The sequence below is a fragment of the Musa acuminata genome, chromosome BXJ3-9, assembly GCF_036884655.1.
Source record: "Musa acuminata AAA Group cultivar baxijiao chromosome BXJ3-9, Cavendish_Baxijiao_AAA, whole genome shotgun sequence".
Classification (NCBI taxonomy): Eukaryota; Viridiplantae; Streptophyta; class Magnoliopsida; order Zingiberales; family Musaceae; genus Musa; species Musa acuminata.
In genome coordinates this window covers 2,632,084-2,653,260 of record NC_088357.1, presented here as the reverse complement: position 1 = coordinate 2,653,260, position 21,177 = coordinate 2,632,084, and the positions used below count along the sequence as shown (strand labels likewise).

At 44.3% G+C, this 21,177-nt stretch overlaps 4 protein-coding genes across 6 annotated transcripts; 1 reads left to right on the top strand and 3 right to left on the bottom strand.

The window, feature by feature from the left end:
* Positions 1 to 1,835: 1,835 nt before the first annotated feature.
* On the bottom strand, positions 1,836 to 4,454 carry LOC135649376 (probable protein phosphatase 2C 23). Its single transcript, XM_065167661.1, has 3 exons — positions 2,847 to 4,454; positions 2,393 to 2,771; positions 1,836 to 2,311 (listed from the first exon to the last, which is right to left on the bottom strand). The coding sequence occupies exons 1-3, from the start codon at positions 4,371 to 4,373 to the stop codon at positions 2,196 to 2,198; spliced, it is 2,022 nt and encodes a 673-aa protein (XP_065023733.1). The 5' UTR covers positions 4,374 to 4,454; the 3' UTR covers positions 1,836 to 2,195.
* A 2,646-nt stretch (positions 4,455 to 7,100) lies between these two features.
* On the bottom strand, positions 7,101 to 10,559 carry LOC135649459 (replication protein A 70 kDa DNA-binding subunit A-like). The gene is made up of 2 exons (XM_065167819.1): positions 10,097 to 10,559; positions 7,101 to 9,615 (listed from the first exon to the last, which is right to left on the bottom strand). Exons 1-2 carry the CDS (start codon positions 10,372 to 10,374, stop codon positions 7,302 to 7,304), a joined length of 2,592 nt encoding a protein of 863 aa, XP_065023891.1. The 5' UTR covers positions 10,375 to 10,559; the 3' UTR covers positions 7,101 to 7,301.
* A 1,121-nt stretch (positions 10,560 to 11,680) lies between these two features.
* Positions 11,681 to 14,725, top strand: LOC135649633 (uncharacterized). The gene is made up of 9 exons (XM_065168206.1): positions 11,681 to 11,958; positions 12,045 to 12,161; positions 12,232 to 12,478; positions 12,546 to 12,957; positions 13,111 to 13,210; positions 13,288 to 13,347; positions 13,432 to 13,515; positions 13,600 to 13,707; positions 13,820 to 14,725. The coding sequence occupies exons 1-9, from the start codon at positions 11,887 to 11,889 to the stop codon at positions 14,156 to 14,158; spliced, it is 1,539 nt and encodes a 512-aa protein (XP_065024278.1). The 5' UTR covers positions 11,681 to 11,886; the 3' UTR covers positions 14,159 to 14,725.
* Positions 14,726 to 14,841: 116 nt separating this feature from the next.
* Positions 14,842 to 20,506, bottom strand: LOC103996899 (telomere repeat-binding protein 2). 3 transcript variants are annotated; one of them, XM_009417957.3, is made up of 11 exons: positions 19,830 to 20,146; positions 19,642 to 19,730; positions 18,784 to 18,988; positions 17,838 to 18,711; positions 17,487 to 17,696; positions 17,353 to 17,403; positions 17,151 to 17,230; positions 16,541 to 16,785; positions 15,828 to 16,136; positions 15,664 to 15,727; positions 14,842 to 15,222 (listed from the first exon to the last, which is right to left on the bottom strand). In XM_009417957.3, exons 3-11 carry the CDS (start codon positions 18,862 to 18,864, stop codon positions 15,049 to 15,051), a joined length of 2,088 nt encoding a protein of 695 aa, XP_009416232.2. In that variant the 5' UTR covers positions 18,865 to 18,988; positions 19,642 to 19,730; positions 19,830 to 20,146; the 3' UTR covers positions 14,842 to 15,048. The 3 variants fall into 3 exon arrangements, with proteins under 3 accessions (XP_009416232.2, XP_009416231.2, XP_065024277.1); XM_009417956.3 differs by lacking the exons at positions 19,642 to 19,730; positions 19,830 to 20,146 and adding an exon at positions 20,153 to 20,506; XM_065168205.1 differs by having other exon boundaries at positions 19,642 to 20,146.
* Between the last annotated feature and the right edge of the window lie 671 nt (positions 20,507 to 21,177).

The window sequence follows — 21,177 nt, the reverse complement described above, 5'->3', positions numbered from 1 at the left end:
CAGCTGTTGCCCCTTCGAAGGGGCATTCGCCGGCATTAGGGTCCAGAACTGATGGCAGATTTCCAGGTAACCCCACCGGAGACCTCCCAGTGAGAGCAGCTGCTGCAGTACGATGATGCCAAAGATGCGCTGTGTCCGTCAGCGGAACAAGAGCTGATGCCCTCAGTCCTCGGGCACGCCGAATTGGCCGAACCTGAACACTGCAGCAGTAGCCCGCCACCGGAGGAGCCATTCATTATCTGGCACTCTCCCTCGATTCAAATCCAACATGTCATCGGGGCATCGTTACCGATTGATGTGACTAAATTCGAATGGTTAATTCGAACTGTGGAGACCCAATCGACTGGAGGAGGACGACTCGAAACTGGTTGTCGAGCTTCGACAAAGGTTTCACCCGACGTAGTTGGACTCGAGCTCGTCCGATTCCTCCCATGTTCAAATTAGAATACGCCCAAATGCTCTATCTCGAGGAGTATCGTGTTGTGTCGATCGACGATGTCGATCCTGCCTTGGATCGATACATGCCCATATACGTTATGGTATGTATCGGTTTTCGAAAAACATCAGAAAATAGCCAAAAATATAATAAAAATTAAATAAACTCATTTTTATGGGCTTTTATCCTAATTTAATATTATTATAATATTTATTACAATAAGAGTCATACATCGATAGTCCTTATAGGTTTTAAGAATGAGACCGGATTTATCTCTTTTTGGATCATCGAGCAGCAATTTTGTCGCGCTTTTGAATCTTTTGAAAAAAATACAAGTTCAAATGTTAGATTATGTGTTGGACAATTCTTCAAATAATCGACATGCTCCTCTATTTGATTACTCGATTATTGCTTTTAAGATCATTTCTCCACTAAGAATCATCAATATAATTATTTTGTGATTATTATGCTTAAATCCTGGGTAATAATTCTAATCTAATACTAGTTATATTTAATGAGAGGGTTAATTATGAAAATTACTAGCTAGGCCTCTTTAATATCCCGATCTCTAGACTTAAAAAAATTTATGTTTGAATGCTTATAATTATGAAAATAAAACATATAAGTCCATTTTTCCTAACATCGTTGGTTTTACCGACGAAAGCACGAAAATAATAGACAAAAATATAATTTCAACACCACAGTTGTATTTTCGGTGGTGGCGAACGGTGATACTATTGGGGGGTCATAGGTGATTGTCGTGGATGAGGATAAAGAGCGATGACGAGAGGTAAGACGACGATATAGATGTTGATACTTTGCATCTGCGATGGTGTTGCTCGACAACTGCATCAACACCGACATGGATGTAAAGCGACGAAAGGATCACTCGGCATCTGCATCGACGCCTGCGATTACAAAGTGCTATCGCTTTGCATTTGTGTTGGCATCGACAATGATGCGAGGAAGGGTGATGTTACTTTTCATCCGCATCAGTACCGATGCAGATGTCGAATGACCCTTTCGTCACATTTGTGTCGGTGCTAGCGTAATCGTCGAGTGACAACATATATGTCGTCGCCTCACCTCTCGCCGTCGCTCTCCCTCCTCCTCACCAATAGTCACTCGCAACCCCAACGACATCATCGTTCGTCACCACTAAAAATATAATTGAGATATTAAAATTATCTTTTTGTCCATAATTTTTATATTTTTATCTATAAAACCAACAATGATAGGAAAAAAGGAGTTAGATGTTTCACCTTCGTAATTATAGAGATTTTAATATAATTTTTTTAAATCTAAAAACTAAAATACTAAAGAGATTTATATATAATATGTAATTAGCCCCGAATTAGACTATAATCATCACATCAACTCATGATCGAGCCTAAAGGGATGTAAAACGTCACCACCAACCTTCGATTACACTTTGATTTACTAGACAAGTAATTTAGTTGCTTGAGAGTCTCTAAGCTTTCGAGCTTGTTTGGGCCTTCCATCTGCATCTCTGATCAAGAAAGAATGAGAGCCTCATTTCAAATTACATTATAGTTTCACGGAGTACGACAAATCTCGGAAGGTGAGAAAGGAAAGGCAAATGGGTGTCCGGTTGTGTCGATCCGAACAATGGAGCTCTGCAAAGAACCAGTGATTCGAAGATGGCAAGTGCCTTCTGTGCTCTGTACAGTGTGCTTCACCTCCTTTAAACTCCACGTTCCGTCCAGAGCTCCACCGTCACGACGAAGACCGAACTCGCTTACAGACACGATCTCCACATTCTTCCTTCCATGGAGATTAATATGACGGAAACATCATCGTGATACCTTCTCCTGTCTCCTTGCGGGACATCGAGCAGCTGATCGAAATCCATCCCTGCAATCCCAACCCAAAGGATGTATCACCGTGGAATCCTGTACGGTAATCACTGTAGCTGAGCATGCATTTGGATCGTACCGGCTTTATCTGCAGCTCGATGGAGGACTTCTTCCACGAGGTATCGAGCAGGATCGCTGTCGGGATTCGTGGCGACGAACATCTCCACTTGAGTGACCACCTCTTCGTTGGTGAAGTATTGGTAGAGACCGTCGGATGAGAGGATGAGGTATTTGTCTTTGGGGCCGAGTCGGTGGTAGCACAGAAATGGGTTGCAGTTGATGTATGGCGACGTCCCCTTGTAGTCGATTCTGAAGGCTCCCAGCAGTGCATTGTTCCATTTGGGCTGCTTCAGGTAGCCGGCGCCGAAAGCCCTCGTCACCTTCAATGAGCCCTTCACCCTGTTGTTGGCGATGGCAGCAGGGTCATCGGGGTGTTGGGTTCTGATTCTTCGCACTTCCTAGACCACGGCAAGCAAACACGACGCGGATCACAACCAGAAACGATGAGATAGGACGCGACTGCAGCTCGTTACCTCGTTGTTGAAGGTGGTGTGATCCAAGGTGAGCTGCAGGGCGACCAACTCATCGTAGGATTCGAGATAGCGTATGGTCTCGTTCCTCATGACCTCCAGATCTTGGGTCGCTTGCCCCACCAGGTTCCACAGATCAGGCTCCGCTCTCCTCCCCAGAACGGCTCGACTGTCGCCGACGTTCATCAGGTACACGTCCTCGCCCCTCACCAGCATCGCCAGAACGCATGACCCCATGAGCGCCAGCTCGGGGTTTGCAGAGACCATCGTGTTGGCCATCCGCAAGTAGGCCTCCTCGGTCCTCCTTAGAGCTCTCGAGAGCGCCTTCAATACCGCCCTGTGGTCGATTCCGCCGCCGCTCGACTGTGTTAGTTGTTCCTTCGATCGTCTGTTTATTTCCGAGCTCTCCGCATTGCGTTGGCCTCCCTTAACCCTGCGGCAGTCGTCGTCGAGCTCCTGCGATGTGTCGATGGCGCGTTCGCAGCCGGTCTGTGGGTCGTCCCAGAGCAGCCCCTTTAGCTCCCGGTGGATCGCCGGATAGAGATTGACGAGGAGGTAATCGGTGGCGTCGGGGCCATTGAAGCCGTCGTAGATGCCGACAAAAACCCAGCCGTGTTCCTCCGATACGACAACGTGGGTTCTGTCCTCCCCCGCCTTGCCCTGCGCCCAGTGGAGGTTGCCGTTCGCCGCATCCGACAAATCGGATTCATCCCCGAGGCAGTCGAAGCTTGTCTGATCGTTGCCGCTGCTGGTAATCGTGGTGGAGTTGCTGCTGGGATCGGCGGTCGAGACGAGCTGGGCGATAAAGTTGGGAACTTTGGCGCCGCTTGGTTTCTCGGAGGGCTTGGCGGGTGTGGCGATACAACGGAACTTGGTGACCGTCCTGGAGAGGTACTTGGTGAAGCGGCGGATGAGGGCAGGCGCAGATCGGCGGCGACGGGCGGCACGGCTGGGCGCGAGGCGGTGGGGCAGGCTGCGGTACAAGTGGCCAGCGGAGGACGACGAGGAAGGCAGGCGGTCGAGCGGACCGGAAGAAACGACGGAAGCGCGGTGGTGCTCCAGGGGGCCAGAGTGGAATCCGCGATCCAGGGGACCCGAGCCGAAGTAGTGGCGGTCGGAGCCGATCGGACCGGAGAGGGAGCCGGAGTGTCGGGGTTGCAGAGAGACAGAGGCAAAGGAGGAGGAGCTCTCGAAGGAGGCGGCGGAGGAGCAGGTCAGCTCGTTGCGGAACATGAGCGGCGCGGTGGAGAGTGGGGTGGCGGCGTTGGCGCTGACAGCTGCGCCGGAGATTGAGCGGAACGTGGTGGTGCTTGCGGCGGCGGCCTCATCGGAGTGGTGGACGCGGGCGGAGGAGGAGGAGGAGCCATTGGATCCGGAGCGAGCGAGGTGCGGGCCCCCGTCGGGGCGGACGTAGAAGAAGGAGTGCCCAAGGCCCTCGTCGACGGTCTCAGACGACTCGGCGGCGGCGTCGCCGACGGGGCGATCGTCGCCGCTGAAGCAGGGCGCCAGCTTCACGAGGCCGTTGCCCATTGCGGAGGCGAAGGAGAACAGTGTTGGGGACCCGATAGGGCCAGGACGAGGGAAGATAAGAGAAGAGAGTGGAGGATGATGATGGAGAGTTGACTTTGGTGTAGGGTGGCCGATAGCGAGGGATGGGGAGTTGAATTTGGGAAATCAATTTGTTTTCTCGTTAGATAAAGGTCAGGAAATCTCACCATCTTGGCGTTGACCTCGAGATGCGATTGGCTTTCTCTCAAGAAATGGCTCTCGGCAAACGGAGGTAGAGATAATGGGATTGCTCAACGCAATACTTTAAGGGAAGCATGCTTAATTGTTCGTTGACATGGCATAGGATGTTCAATAGTCAAACAACGTGTGGAGTTTTTTTTGTTTCGATAAATTTTCGAGAAAGGCTCCTCGTATAGGTTTTTCTTTTTCCGAGAAAGTCCTGCGCTTACGCTCGCAAAAAAAGATTTGAAGAGAAAAAACGATAGGAAATAAATCGATACATGAACTTGAGACCCTTGTGGGCATCAACTATAGTAGATCTCATTTTCAAGCTAGCTCCCCAACTTAGAGCACCGATCGAATGACATCAATTATTAGATCTCTTATGACACAATTCGAAACTTCTATGATATCATGCGCATGACTAACGATTCAAATACTTTGCGATCAACAATCGACTCTCCAGGTATTATGCTAGAGTCATCACCTCCGAGTCTCCCACCCCTTAGCAGCAACATCAATGATGAAAGAGGAGAAACTAAAGAGATCCTTAGTACTCTCTTAGTGGTGGTAATGATGAAGAAGGACAAAAGTAGATACGAGGAAATTAAAAATAATTTTATTTTTTAAAAAATAAGAGATACCCGACGAGAATAAAAAAAAAAGGAAACATTCTGCGAAAGCAAAAAAAAAAAGACTTAGTTTAAAATGTACCTACAAATCCTATCGGTGAATACCACAGAGACTCCCGTCTTTTATATTATATTAGGTATTTTAGGAATATACGGGAAAAATTAGAGAAAAGACAATTGGGAAAGCCACCAAATGAGGGATTTTTCGGAGAAATTTACCCATGATATCAAACCCAGGTGGGCCTGCATGCGGGGCCCGACACTGCAACAACAGTTGACTCGAAGGCGTGGACGGGAGGAGACCTTCGCTGGATACCTTTTACGTTCGGGCCCTCTCCCTGCAAACATTAGCATCCACCGCTTCCATGCAAACGTGTATTATCTGGAAATCCCAACGAAGGCATTCATTCATCCACTCGCAGTTGTTTAACCTGTGATCACATATCACGTAATCAGACGTTGATCAATGTCTCTCTCGTTTGCAGATCGGCAGTAGCTTTGGCCACGCGACTCGAGTGTTGTGCAGATAGAGCCCCCCTAATTAACCTGCAGCAACTTTCGTCGGTCAAGGTTGACATGGCATCGTGGGTTAGGCCAGGATCATCCTCCCAATACATGACAACGATTGGAATCTACTGTTGCGGTTGACATCAATGCAGTAGTTTTCTTTGGATGGCATGATTGGATGTATCCCTGTTAGCTACTGGTTTTCTCCCCAACTGATACTGATGTCATCCTCGAGGCTTCTCGCAACACATGGCATGCATGATCCAGCTCACTTGACCTTCTGACCTGTATATGCATATACATGTATATCTTCTGAAACAAGAAGCTCGCAATGGTTAGCGAGATATAGTCAACGCATTTGATGTCAACTTAAGAGAGTAACTTGACAGGCATACTCACGACATATTAGCAGAACTCCTGACTGCGTCACGGTCGTTCCATTTCTGCAGCTTGATTAAACCCCCGATGGAAGTGATTGCAGCCCACTAATTCTCTTCTTCAGGTCTTTATGTATATGCAGCTCTGGCAGTAGAAGAACACGCTGCAGCTGTCCTATTGACCGTATAATAATACGTTTGGTTGTGCGAAGAACGTTTCGATGACACCTTCTATGCATCTACATCGAGGTGACGGAGCCACAGCTGAAGAGGACAATTGCGTCCTTCGAGAAGCCTTCAAGTGCAGGTAGATATCCCAGAAAACCAACTGTGATGTCGTTGACTGTTCAAAAAGGTTGAAGTATGGCATCCATTAAAATCGACTTTGCACATAAAATAATATTAAGACTCCCCTTTCAAGTCTCTGCGTTTTCCAGGGATTCTTCAGCTTATGATTATTAAGACTCCCATTAAGCTGTTTGAGTGGGTGCGAAATGGGCAACAGGAAGTTGCAAAACAAAAAGGGCTAAATCATAAAGACAACCCCATTGATCTACTCGAAGGCTGTAAATATATATACACACGAGAGCCAGAACTAACTAGCATAACAGTAGATATAAAAGCAATGGAAGACAAAAAAATAAAAATAAATCCTCATATGCAAGTTAGAATTAAAAATGCAGTCATCCAAATGCAATCCAAGCTGAGCATGTTGAGTGGACGTTTAACTAAAACAACTCCGATGTTTGTTAGCTTGTTGGCATGATGTAGTCCACCATTAGATATATTAAACTAAATGATGCATTGGACAATAAATTGGACCACAAACACACATGATATAATGAAGGGCACAATTTGCTTGATGACAGAAAGCATGAAAAGTCAAGGCAAAATGCAGAATAAAACACCTGCATGATGTAGTCCACCATTAGATGGACTACATCTAATGGCATAATTTGCTTGATGACAGAAAGATTGAAAAGTCAAGGCAAAATGCAGAAGAAAACACCTGATACATCAAAGCTTCTGGAATTGATTCAAGGAAATAGCTATCAGCAGTTCAGTTGGCAACTAAGCATCAGCAGATTACATTGAACTACATCGCTACGGCCATTCCACTGTACACAAAACACTACAAAGATGGCAACAGTTTGCTGATAACTCACCGGTCTACTCTTTTGACCATGACAAAATTTGTCAAGCAGTACAAAATTTCAGAACCCACTATGTTGCCTGTTAAATCTTCCCGATGCACCACCAATTCCATATGCTGATGTGGCAACGCCTAGTCCGGGACATTCACTGGCCCAATGCCCGGGTTGTTGGCATTTAAAACAAACGTTGGAACCACTGTTTGAGAATCCACCTCCAATGGATTGACCCTGCCGATTTACACCTCTTGGACAGTTGTGGAAAGTGTGACTAGTGGAGCCACAACTGTTGCAGAATGCTTGAACTTCATTTTTAGAAAAAAAAGGCCTGCCATTGCTACCATATTCATTCTCATGCTTCCCTAACTGACTGTTATTACTGCCAAAGTTATTGGTGACAGAATGGACACTATTGTTAGATTCTACCGTGCCATAGGCAACACTAGACATTCCAGAAGTTGAAGCAAAAGTTCCATGCATCCCAGAAACTACATTGGGATCTTCAGTCAAAAGCTTCTCAATCAGACCTAGTAGGTATATGCTCTCCGATGATGGGTTTACTTTCTCAGCTTTGATAACGGTTGACTTTACACGTTGTTCATCACTAAATGTCTCCTCCTTAACTTTCAACTTGAATAAATGTTGATGGAAGAGGACTCTCCGAATGATTTCTGCAAACTTCAAATCATCTTGTTCTTGATATTTCAACGAGTACAGCTCCTTTGCGGTGACACCCAATATTTCCTCACCACCTTCTTGGAATGCTGTGACCCATGTCATACCTGTATGATCCTGTATCTGAAACTGGAGCAGATACCTATACTCACACTCAGGAAAACTCTGATCACACCGGTCACAATGCCAAGTGCCATCACCATTGTTGTTAACTTTCTTATTGCATAGCCTGTCCCCCACCATTAATGGACAAGCTGTATAGCAGAAGTTGTCGACCTTTATGAACGTAATGGTTGCCTTGACAGTTATCCAGTCAGGCTTCTCAGATCTTCCTAAGCCTTCATCCTTGATCTGCGAGACTGTCTTCCTGACGACATCAGTCCTGCTCATGGTTGTTGTATCCCTGGATATTGACAGGGCAGACATGTTCTTCCCTTCTCTGTTATACCAGTCTTTCAATCTGTGAGCCTCGGGAAAATCAGGGTTTATAAATAGTTGACTTGAGCTAATAGTACCAATTGACTTCCCACTAAAATCACTGACTCTACCAGCTTTAATGGCCAATACAGGATATACACCAGAGTCACACAAACGTTGCAGCTGTTGTCCCTCTATGCTACAAAAATTTCCCCAAAATGTTACTTCCACACTACGACCCGACATGTCCTTCAGCTGAAGAGTTTGTTTATTGGTTTCCATGCCATTTTTCCTCATTATTGAAGCTGAAGGATTTATTGACACCACAATGCCAATAACATCAACCATGGAATTGTTTTCCAAGCCTTCAACTTCATTTACTGGCCGAAAGTTGAACTGTTGTCTTGGGATAGTGTTGTCTTCCTCTGAACAAGGCTGGATCACCGATTGAGACTCCAGAAAGATTTCATATTCATTGTTCAGGTGATTAAAACTCTTCCGTGCAGGCTTCAAGCTTCCTTTAGAAATCAGGTACACTTTCCCCACCTCAATCTGGTCATAGAACTGGTCAGCTACCATATTAAAGCAGGTCACACGTATTTCTCCACCATCTGAATCCAGAAGATCAAAAGAAAACACTTTTCCTTCACCCCTCGGATTACTATAACGCCTTAGTTCACCCTTGGTTGTCACTCTCGCCTTAATTGTCCATCTGCCCTGGTAAGGATTCAAAGCAGCAATCGGAATGATCCGTGCAGGAGCTTCATTCTTGGCTATAGGTCCTCTATTTGTGTACATTGGTGGTGACTGCTGATAGGCTGGCTGAACTGGGTGCCCATAAGAACTAGCAGGAGGGCGAAAAGCTCCAACAGATGCTGAACTTGAGAGCCTCTGGTTCTGGTAACCACTGTTTGGATGTGATTCAGAAATCCTCCCCACACCCTGTTCAGATTTTGGGTGTTCACTAGGTACACTGTTCGTGTTCCTTGTTGACATGACACCATTTCCATAAGAACCACCAAAAGATGAGTTGGTTGTCACGGCCTCTGTCGCAGGATTAAGAGAAGGCCCCTTTGTGACATTTTGACCGATGTTAGGAGTGCTAGAATGTATACCACCATAATTTTGAGGGTTTGCTGCAGCTATTACTGGTTGATCCGCACTGGTTGACTGAACAGGACTGGGAACTCGGTTTTGTGAAGCGGAACCATTGTCATACAGTTTTGGTTCTCCAATAACATTACTATTGCTGACAAGCACTTCCAAGTTGATGATGATAATGATTCTGGATTTATAAGTTGTTAGGTGAATAAAGGCACTAGGAAATAGCCATACATATATATAATCCAGAAAACAGATCAAAATCTTGGCTAAAAAGGAAATCACGCATTGTTCAAACCTTTTTTTTTCCATTTACTATTTTTTCACTAAAATTTTTGTCGCATTTATTATAAGGAGAAGTAGGCTACTGAATCTTATGACAAATCCACTACCATGAGCTAATAATCATTGCCTAACTTTACTTCAAATTTAACCCCTTTTTTTCTGCGACAACCTAACAAGTTAGTCTGTGCTGGAACGCTCCATCCCATAAAAACAAAAATTGTTATGTGAAACTTCGCATTTCTGATCGTTTTAGGGTAAATATTTAGACAGGATTAAAAGTTCAAATAATTAAAATTGCAATCTGTATAATGTGGCCCATTTCAAACATCAACAAGAAAGGTACACAAGACGACGAAACGATGAGAGGTGAATTCATTCACCTGCGATTCTGGATGACGTTACAGATGAACTCGTTGAGTCGGACGATCGAGTGCTTCTGGAGGGCCCCCAACTTGACAAGGTCGTTCATCTGCGTCGCGAGCATTGCCTGCTGCATGTGAGCCCCGTCAGACAGCAGCATCCGGTACCTCTCCGTGGTGCTCTGTTGCGTGTTCACCAGCTTAACCTCCCATACCTGCACCACCGGCTTGACGCCGTCCTTCACCCGCCCTTCCGAGATTGCCGCTATCGCCCCCCGCGTCAGATCCACCGCAGCCATCCCCTTTCCCTATCTCCGCCTCTCCGTTCAATCACTTCAAAATTAGATCAAGATGGAGACGGAGACGGGGGATTGATCTGAAGCTAAGTTTCTGATCGCATAAGAGGAGATCGATCGACAGATTGGGAGATGTGACCGAGGATAAGAGGGATTCCGAACCGCTTCGCTTCGCCGATTCGCCTTCCTCGAAGCCGCGAGATGAGGCGACGAGAGTGTTTGGGAAGCAGCCCTAAAAGGGACGGGCTCGAAGGCGGGCGAGTGGAAGCGAAGGGAACCGCTTCGGGTTTTAGAGGGAAAACTAATGAAATCGAGCTTTGGAAATTTTGAGTTCCGGCGGGCTTTATGGGGCGTTAATGGGCCTCGAATGATTCGGCCCAAAAATATTCTTCTCGCCATACCGTTACCGTCGGTCACTAATGGGATATTATTTTGGGTCATTTCCCCAAAAATAATATTTTTTTTTATTTTTTTAAAACAAAAGATATCCCCTATTTTTTATATTTTCCTAGCAATGTCTTTTTTTCTCTAATTTTAAATATATCATTGATTTAAAAACCAATCATTTATTTTCTCTCTTTTTCTACGTAAATTATAGCGTTACAGTGTTTTCTTAGTATCGTTGAAACATTATTACAAATATTGTGACTTGGTATAAAAATACTATAAGTGAGTTTTATGTCTGATATAAGAATTATAAGTATTTTTTTAATATTTTTTCATAAGGGTATATAATCAAAATTTGAATTTTTAAAATATTTTTAGTATATTTCCCTCTATTTTTCTCTTTGTAATAGAATTATAGTAACTATAATAATGTTGAAAACAATATAATTCATATATAATTCAAATTGTCTGAATATTTATTTTATTAAATGGAGAACATTTTAAAAAATAAACATTCAAATAATATGACTTATATAAGAGAATATTTAAGAAAATACATATTCAAATAATTTGATTTTTATCGGAGTTATAGTATTCTTCAACATGGTTATAGTGTTTTCGAGAAATTATCAAAAACACTATAACTCTATCACAAAACACTACAATAGAAGAAAATGAATCCAAAGAATGTCAAAAAAATATTTATCAATCATTATATTAATTATGATGACGACAATTAAAACACTTGAAACAACGAAGTATGTACTAAGCTCGAACGATTCCATTTCTTTTCCTCGATGCCAACTCGGTTGCTAACTCACTTCAATGCGCCGCCGCCTTTTGACTCCGTTTCCTACCGCTGTGGGAAACACTTAAGCCCGTCATGCGCTACCTGTTACAAAGTGTGGCCTGCTGTAAAGATTTAGAGGTGTTCATGGGAAGAACATGGAAGTGCGAGCAGTCCCAAAGACAGTCTCTCCTCACCATTAATGGAATTCCCATGGTGCTGAGTTGCTCATTGTTTAGCACCGAAGCTTTTACTGAACTCGCCTCTGACTTCGTACAGCACCGCTTGCCAATACTGCTGCTCTCAGACACCCAATTTAAGCCGAGTGATTCGGCGTAAGAATGATGAAGTTTGAGGATCTCCCGATGGATAAGCAAGACGGTCATCAGAAGAGACTCGGGTTAGAGGAAGAGGTAAGATCGGATTGCCGACTCCTCGTGATGTACGAGCTATTGTTTTCGGTTTAGCACGGATGAGGAACGGTGTGATCGAGCTGCAGGTGGCCGAGCTGCAAGACGAACTGGAGAAGGAACAGAAGCTCAACCAGATCCTGCAGTGTGCGCTTCATGGCCCGTACGTTTGCCATTCGTGCGTCTCCTCGTTGGTTCCTCTTCAGGTATCAGGAAACCAAGTTAATTCTGGGCCTTCTCCCTGTAAAGATCGTCATCGATCGGATGAATCGGCAGGTACAGGTCCTTCTTGCGGAACTAGCGATGGTGGAAGAGGAAATCATCACCCTGGAGCGGAAGATCGAGGACTTGAAGATGTGCATTTATCAGGAGAGGAAGCAGAAGAAGGAGAGGAGCTTTCGGCCGGCGCAGCAGCATCAATGGTGGCAGCGACAACAGAGGCACTTTCTATGTGGTTTTGGAGGCCGAAGAGAGATCGAAAAGCTCCAACAGTTACCAGGATTGCAGCACGAAGACACAACAGGTGATTCCTCATGCGAGCATTGCTACGACTTATTGGCATGTTGCGATCACCAAATTGCACGTAGCAGATGATGAAACTGAGAGATCAAGGAGATGCGGTGAGCCAAACCGGGAGTCGAGCCATCACACTAGGCAATGGTGCGGAGACGAAGAGGCCTTTCCTGACACACCAAACCAAGTCTCGGAGGAACTACTCAGGGCTCTGCTCAGCATCTTTCACACGCTGAGCCAGAGATCAGGTCAACTCGACTGTGAACCGCAGAACTCTGCGAAGCTTCACATCTCCTGCATGAGGTCAAACAGCTTGGTGGGCAGGTCCTCACACTGCCAGACGTCGACCTCTTCCTCAAAGGGCACATCACCTGAGGCTGATGGCACAGGGAGGGACATGGGATCGAATCAGAAGCTTGTCAACGTCACGCAAGCTTCCTTGGACATGAGTCGTCTCTCCCTGTGCATTCCAACCATCGGAAAACTGAGGTGAGTTCATGGATAAAGCAGCAGATCGCATCAGTGTCTCACAGATGCATCTTGGGAAAGTTCGTATTGTTCGGTGTGATGACTTCAACAAGGCTAATCATACACTGCTATATATTTCATCATGACTGACTACAGTAAATGCATATGTTTCAGGGCAGTGATGCACAAACTCTGTGCTATTAATCCAAGTTTTTTGACTTACAAGCAGAAGCTTGCATTCTGGATCAACATCTACAACGCTTGCATAATGCATGTACAGTAAGCAGCTTCTCAAAAGCATATAGAGGAAATAAAGAAGCAGAAAATGTTTGATGTGTTTAATGATTGCAGGCATTTCTACAGCATGGTCTTCCACCCTCACCCGAAAAGCTGCTTGCACTGTTAAACAAGGTAAAATGTGCCTCGATAAGCTCCATGTTTCTAATCTTTAACCTATGGTAGAATTAATGGGAATTGCACATTGATGATCTTTAGGCGACGATAAATGTCGGAGGTGTTGTTCTCAATGCTCTGGCTATTGAGCACTTCCTCCTGAGGCATTCTTTTGAGAGTGAATCTGTGAGTGAGCAACGCCAATTCATCATAATTTCCATCCTTTTTTTTGTCATTGATTTACTGATAAATTGCCTGTTTACCTCAAAGGAAGCCATGAATGAGAAGGAAGGACTTCTAAGGCATGCCTATGGCCTTGGGTACCCTGAACCCAATGTGACGTTTGCTCTCTGTAGAGGCAGCTGGTCTTCACCTGCAGTAAGTATTCATCTACAGGGCAGAAGAACCAAGTATGGTTCTAAATCACTTTTTGAGTTGTCATAGTCCAATCTAAACTGATTGCCGAAAACATGGGGATGGATGGTTGCAGTTGAGAGTCTACACAGCAGAGGATGTGGTGAATGAACTGGAAAGAGCTAAGATCGAGTACCTGGAGACCTCGGTGAGCATCACTAGCAAGAAGAAGATCATTGTGCCCAAACTTCTGCACTGGCACATGAGGGACTTTGCAGATGGCATGGACTCACTTCTGGAGTGGATCTACAGCCAGCTCCCCAGGTCTGGATCTCTGAAGAGGTTGCTCAAGGAATGTTTGAGCAGAGATCCAAGGATTCCTTTGGCTAAAATGGTGGTAGTACAGCCATACAGAGCTGAGTTCAGATACTTGTTGCCATCTCAAGAGGCTGCTCACTTCATGCAATTCTTTTGAGTTGTTCTCTTTTTTTCTTTAGGACAATGAGTTCATGAAAGACCTGAAGAATGATTAGAAACTGGGATCGCTCTTTGCCTGAAGAATCACCGAGCAGCTCACTGAATCAGTGTCGTAAACTAAGCGTATGGAAACAACCAGTTTATGCTCGTCGTGAGAACATAAGCAATATACGTTCGGAGACGTAGTAGCACACACCGTTTCTTTGGTCAACCGCGTTCTGTTCTAATCCAATGACGATCCGCCATGTCCTGCACCCTGTGCTTCTTCCTCTTCCCTTCCGACGAGTCCAAATCGCGCGCCGCCCTGTTATAGGATGTTCTGGTCTCCGGCCAAGACCATTGCATGTGCATCGCGTGAAGTGGGAGGAGACGCGGGGGCCGCGATAGCATCCACGAACCACCCCACTGGCCTTCCTTCTACCTTCCCGTTGGACTGTCGTTGCCTGCGTAAAGCAGAGAGGGGCGACCAATGGAGCAGAGGGCGATGATCGACAGAGACAAAATACTCTGAATTTTTGTTTAGATGATCTGAAAAAAACACCTAAAGTTATAAGCATTTGTCGAGAATTCACCCAAGAATAAATTGACCTAAATCCGAGGAAAAAAAATATCCTTCTTAATTTTGTGTATGATTATGATCAGCATGTCAACTGTTAGTGACAGCTGCTTATTCCATTCATATTTTTCCTCTCAAACGCCAAACAAAGCACTTTCTCTTCATCATAGAGGGGAGAGAAACTCCTCGCCCCCAAAATAATGGTGTGAGAGAATTAACATATATTTTTATTATTATTACACATACTAATTGGTTATTCCTGGTGACTTTTTACATGGATCAAATCCGGTCTTCCCCCTCTTTCTTGAAGCAAAGAGATGGCTGTTCTTGGGTCAGAGGAGCAGGCAAGGCTCTGCTGCAGGTGGCTTGGCATGGAGCTTGGACTGCTGCTGAGACCAGAAGGCTTGGGCGGAGAGGACGCGGTCCAAGAGCTCCTGGGGGACGGGCTCTCCCCTCCTCTGCTGGGGGGAAATCCTGGCCGTGTGCACCAGCGTCTTCCACTTATCCTGCAGTAACAACAACAGAGATATCATGAATCATCAAGTGGCATATGGAACAAGAACAAGTGACGATGACATCCTGTCCTGCACGCAAAACCCAACAAGAACAATCATTAAACAAGTCTTCCTAGTTTCGGTGGTGCTGAGGGAAACGAGATGGTATCAGCTGAAGCACCCCAAGATCATTTTCAAGATGTCCTAATTCTGCAGCAAAGATCGCAACATTCCTAAACCGGTAAAGGAAACAACATGGTACTGACCGAAGAGGACCCGTTCTGTATGAAGAAAATGACTCGAGCGACCCACAAGAACTAATAGCTGGCATTTGCATTGGAAGACTGGTCTTCTTGGGATGATATGGACTCCATAATTCATTTGATGGTTCAGAAGATCAAGCATGCAAATATCAGCAGTGTGTGGAAATTATCATACTGACAGATTGAATACCTTAAGATCAACATATGTCCGGTGCTTTGCGCTGTCAAAGGCCCGAAGTTTGACATCACGCCACCTGGGGAATAGGATGGATATGTACATGTGAGAAATGGGACGACCTGCAGCAATCTATCATCAGATTATTTGGAAGAAAATGCGATCGGCAAAAAGAGAACCTTCCAGTTCCGAGCTTTTCAACTGCCTGGACCAGTGCTTCCACTTCGGCAACAGAGAAGGGTCTCCTAATTCGTCGCTGAACATGCTCAGGATGCCTTGGCTTGCGGAGTGGAACAACAGCAAGTGCCTCTATGCTCACTGGTGGAAGAGCAACCAGCGCTAGTTTGTCTGCTGGTGTTTGATCAAGCGATGATGCATCAGTTGGGGAGTGAATTGGCTCATGATCACTCACTGGTGATGAGGTTAGTACAGCTTGTGGAGTGGAATCAGTGGCCTCCTGGTCTATAGAAAGGGCTCCAGGAGGAATCCTAAAAACACAAACAATAGCACTCAGTTTTGACCGGTTTCGATGAATAATTCTGAAAATGAACGTTAAACAGTTCGGATAACTTTTTTTTATCGAGATTAGATACTTCTGCAGTAGAATCATTGAATCAGTTTAATAATACAGATGATCCATTAGATCATGATAGAAGTGGCACATGTTACTCCTGGAGAAATATGTTAATCAAATCCACCAACTAATTAGGTCATGATATAAGCGGGCATATTATCATTGAATTACTCCCAGCAGAATTGATGCCCATAACAAGGAATTTTATACACCTAAAACATCCTATAAAACTCTCCAAACTTGTCGAGAATTGTTAATATGGGGAAAAAAATGTACAAAATGATTCACTGTAGGGGGAGATGTGTGGTATCCAGATACCTTGCTAGTGGTTCAACGGCATCATCAAGACACAGGAAATGGGGACCTCTTAAACTTGTAAGTGGTGGTGGGGTTTGTGTCAGGCTGGGCTCCAATGTAAAGCCTAAGTTATCCAGTTTATCACTACAAGAAATCCCAGTCTGTCGTAGAGTCTTGTTGTCGTCCCTAACCTTCTTTCCTTGAAGAAGAACACCAATACTCATTCCACCTTGAAGAAAAGCAGTCACAGCCTCCATTACTGTTTGCTGCATAAGAATTAACAAGTAATGCCTCACATATCAGAGAATTTGTAGTGTATATCTAATAAAACTACATTTATTCAAGAGATCAACATGGGAAAAAAGAAAACCAAATCCACCTTCCATTTAACTAATAACTGCAACTAAAATAATATGAATACTGATGTCAAGTTATGATGCAGATATAGGATTAACATTAAGATCAAACATCACAATAGTATCGAACTAACAATTTTTGACGTGTTAGTACTATGCAGCTTAACAATCTATAAACAATACGTCATCACTCATTGGAGGTCAAGTCCATTAATCTTTGTGAATGAAAAGTTCCTATGGGTGCATGAAACTTGCAACCAACCAGAATAACATACCTTCAAAGAACCAACCGTAGCAGTTTCAGGAATCTCAATGAAAAGTTCTGGCACCATAAAAGACTTGATCCGGAGTTTCACTGAATAAGAAACACAATCAGCTCCTCACGGCATAACATTTCCGGATATAAATGAAAATTGATATGGTCAATAAATTAGTACGTATCAGTATCCCATTTACCCAGTCAAATTACAAGATCACCTGAGTTGTAAGATGAACTTTGCTCTGCTTGGGAGGGTGTTGCATCGTTTGCTGCAAAAAGCAAATATGATTGGTTGGAATTCTAGCACCTAAAGGGTGGTCAAGAAATATGGATGGTCAGAGATGTAACAAACTGTCAAGAACAGCTGTGCGTGGATCATGTGCTTCTGTGCCGATGCCACCCATTTCACACAGATTAGGAATATCCCCACTATACATTCCTCCATTAGATGCTGACACCAAGCAACGTTCAAACAGCTTCCTTCTCTTGCAGTAGCTCCTCTGCGTTCTTTGGCGAGTATAATAAATTTTCTTGCCATGTAAACTACGCTTTTTTTCTGTATCTGTTAAGGAAACATAATTAAATCTATTCAAAATGGAAAATCATTTAACAAATAAGAATCAGCTATAATGTCAACCATTGCTGTATTACTAAAAATTCAGTTTGGCATACCCAAGCAAAGAGCTTAATCATGCATACATACCATAATCAGAAATATGACTGTACTTCAATATATTTGGAGCTGCTCTCCAGTACTTCAATGTGGAAAGCTTCCTTACTCGGTGGTTCCCTATACACCGTGGCCTGCAGGCCTTATTAGTAATGGTACTAAGGTGAGTGCACCCGGAAGAGTTATCGTCATCATCTCTATCTACAACATGTTCCATGCCACTTTCTTGCTTTGGCAAGGAACTATTACTAGGAAGATAATTCCAGCAAACTGGAACTTCAGTACTGCTGTCAGAGCTAACTAAAGCAGGAGGCTTGGTGTCCAAATCCATCGAATCCTCCATGCCGTATATACCCACAGCATTGATATCTAACCCATTACCGGGCATTTGGTTTTCAGATTCCTGGAATCCTGTCAGGCCATCTCCTTCAACTTCTGGGGAAGCAGGAAGGTTTGTTTCAGTGCCACATCTGCCAGCGACAGCATAAGCAGCAGAATAACTAATATCAACCCTGTTATTTAAGGTCTTCGATTCCCGGGCAATAGCATCTAATATGTCATACTTGTCCAAGAGAGAAGCAGGTCCTGAATCTTTTGGTCTCAAAATATGCAAATGTTCCGTTGAGCCACAAGAAATCTGTCTTTTAGTAGCAACTTCAGGGCCTAAAACAGTATCGTTACAGCTATGCTGATCAAAAGGTTCAGTTTTGAGTGGCTCTTTTTGGCACAGGTGGTCCGGTTTAACTGAAGCCTTTGACGTATTAGTAGTGCCCGATGCTCCATCAATGCATTGTGGAGAGGGAGCACAGTTCTCCCTTTCTGATAGCAGTTCCCCTGCTACTGTAGCAAGCAAATCAATCGCACACAACTGCTTGTTCTCGACCTTCCTTCTAGCTGAACGCTTTCTCTATAAATGATTGTCGAGTCACAAACTGTGAAGAACCAACAGAAACAAATTGAGAATTAAGACACTTACTACCTTGGCTGATTTTGGAAAGTATAGCATTGCAGGAACCTGGCAGCCACTGAACCCATAATCCAACCTCTTCTGCAACATCATATCTCATGGAGTCATTTCGTTAAGAAGCCTCTCACATGCCAGCAAAAGTCACCATTGAATCAACAATTGGTCTTCAAAACTGAAATCCAAGAAATCTGACCACATCACGTTCCATTGCTTAAACCTGTGAATGAAAGCAAGAGGGAATCGCCACATTATTATTGTTCAAAAAATTTGCTTCGAGACGCATAACAAAACCCCTGAGGTCTACACCAATACTAATAATCAAAGATCGAACATTTCAACTAAATTCTGCAAGCACATGACGGCATGAGAGGTAAAACTGCATATTGCAAATCGGACAAATTCAAGAAATTAAATTGTCAATTTCCTACCGGAGTAAAATATAATAAATAATTAAATAAAAACAACATGCGTTGTGAGTGATTAGAACAGGAAGTCTCAGATGGAGCACTAAAGTACGAGAAATGATGCCCATATCTTAGAATCTTTACAAAAAAATAAAAAAAAAATCTCTCGATAAGATTGTTCAAGGGGACTAATAAAATGATCTTTAATTCTTTTGCTGAAGAGAGACATTCTAAAGACATAATTATATACGGTATATTGTTACGCGAAAAACGTGTTGCCATAAAAAAATGACTTTCAAGAATATCCAACTATATCAGTGAAACAAAGTTGTAAGAACTAATCGGCTTATCAAAAGAGAATTGGAAACGAAAACAGGTGCGGAAAACGTGTTTCGAGTATCGCCAAACTCAAAGCCACGAGTTCTGACATCAAGAATTAAGATCAGATGCAGATCAAAGATCTTACCTTTATTCAACTTGGCACGATCTTAAGATTAAACCATATTCTAAGGGATACATACTAAGTTGAATAATTGAGGCATCTTCCTATATTTCCTGCAAGAAAAGGGGAATAAAAAAAGAAACGTTTTTTTTCCAATCCCAGGAAAGCGAAGTTCATACGAAACCCTGTAACGAAGGGAGAGACTGTTAAACCTGCACAGGGATGCGTGCGCCTCAAGAAACTCGTGTTCTAACTCAAAAATCCCCACAAACATACGTAACACCGAAATCGTGGCCTAATCTTCCAGATGAATTGCTTAGGCAACAGATCGGTTCGAACATAATTTAACAGAATTGGGACGAAATCGCCGGAATTTTGCAGAAACAAAGACCCCGTGAGCTCCTCCAGCAAGAGAAATCCCAAGGAATCACGAAAGGGGTACCCGAAAAGGGATCGAACTCCAACCGATCGTCAAAATAAATCGACGAATACAAAAAACCCCCAGAAATCAGTGAAAATTCGCCAAAAATCGGACCTTCTAGCCCCATCCGAGGAAGTCCGCCTGGAAACGGAGCAGAATCCTCCAAGAAGGCGATCCGGGGACAAATCCGCTTCCAAGTCTCAAAATCCCCCTCCGATCGTTGGAAGAGCTTCAGAATTCCCGCAAATTCTCCGTCTGAAGGAAATCCGCGTCCCTGGATCAACAAGTTCCAGATCTCAAACGCAAACAGAATTCAAGATCCGCTCCATTTCCCAATTAATTCCACTTTTACAAGAAAAAAATTGAACTTCTTTCTGAAGAAAAGATTTATCCTCCTCTCTCTCTCTCTCTCTCTCTCAACCCCACAAGAAGAATTGGAGAAACCGAGATCGCCAAAACCCCTCAAAACCACCCTTTTTTCTCCCTAAAACCCCATCTCTTATACTTCTAACCCGTCCACCGGCGCATCCGGTAATCCCTGCCTCCTGTAGCCGGTCACCCCTACGTCCGCTTGACCGTTTCCTCCCCCTCCCTTACCTGCCCACTGATTCCTTACGCGTGTCTCTACTCCCACCAACCGACGGTCGAGCATTTTTCACTAGCTATAAAACCAGACTTATATTAAAAGATGCCTAAGCACAATTGTGATTAGCCATTTTGTTGGTTGCTGAATTAAAATGTTCCGAATTGGAGGGTCATTTAGATGAAGCAATTGCCACGTGGGAATCAACGATGCCACGTGGAAAAGGGCAGAACTCCACTGGGAGGTTGGTGTTTGGATGCTGTTATCCGGTTGGGTGGGTTGTTGATTTCATCCACAATAAATAAATAACTAAATGAAAAATGGGGAGGATAATGTTATTACTTTCTTTTGAGAAGGCGTTGGAGGTGGAATGACGCCGTGAGGGTTTTCGGGGTTACGTGGCGGGCCGGACAGCCACGAGAGTTAACGGCGTCGGGTCCGGTGGGGGGATAAGGATGGGGTGGGTGGCGTGTGTGGCTGGGAGAACGCCCGGGGTTTATTGTGACCGGGAGTCCGTTGACGGCTTCCGTGACGGTAGGCCGCTTGCTCCCACGGT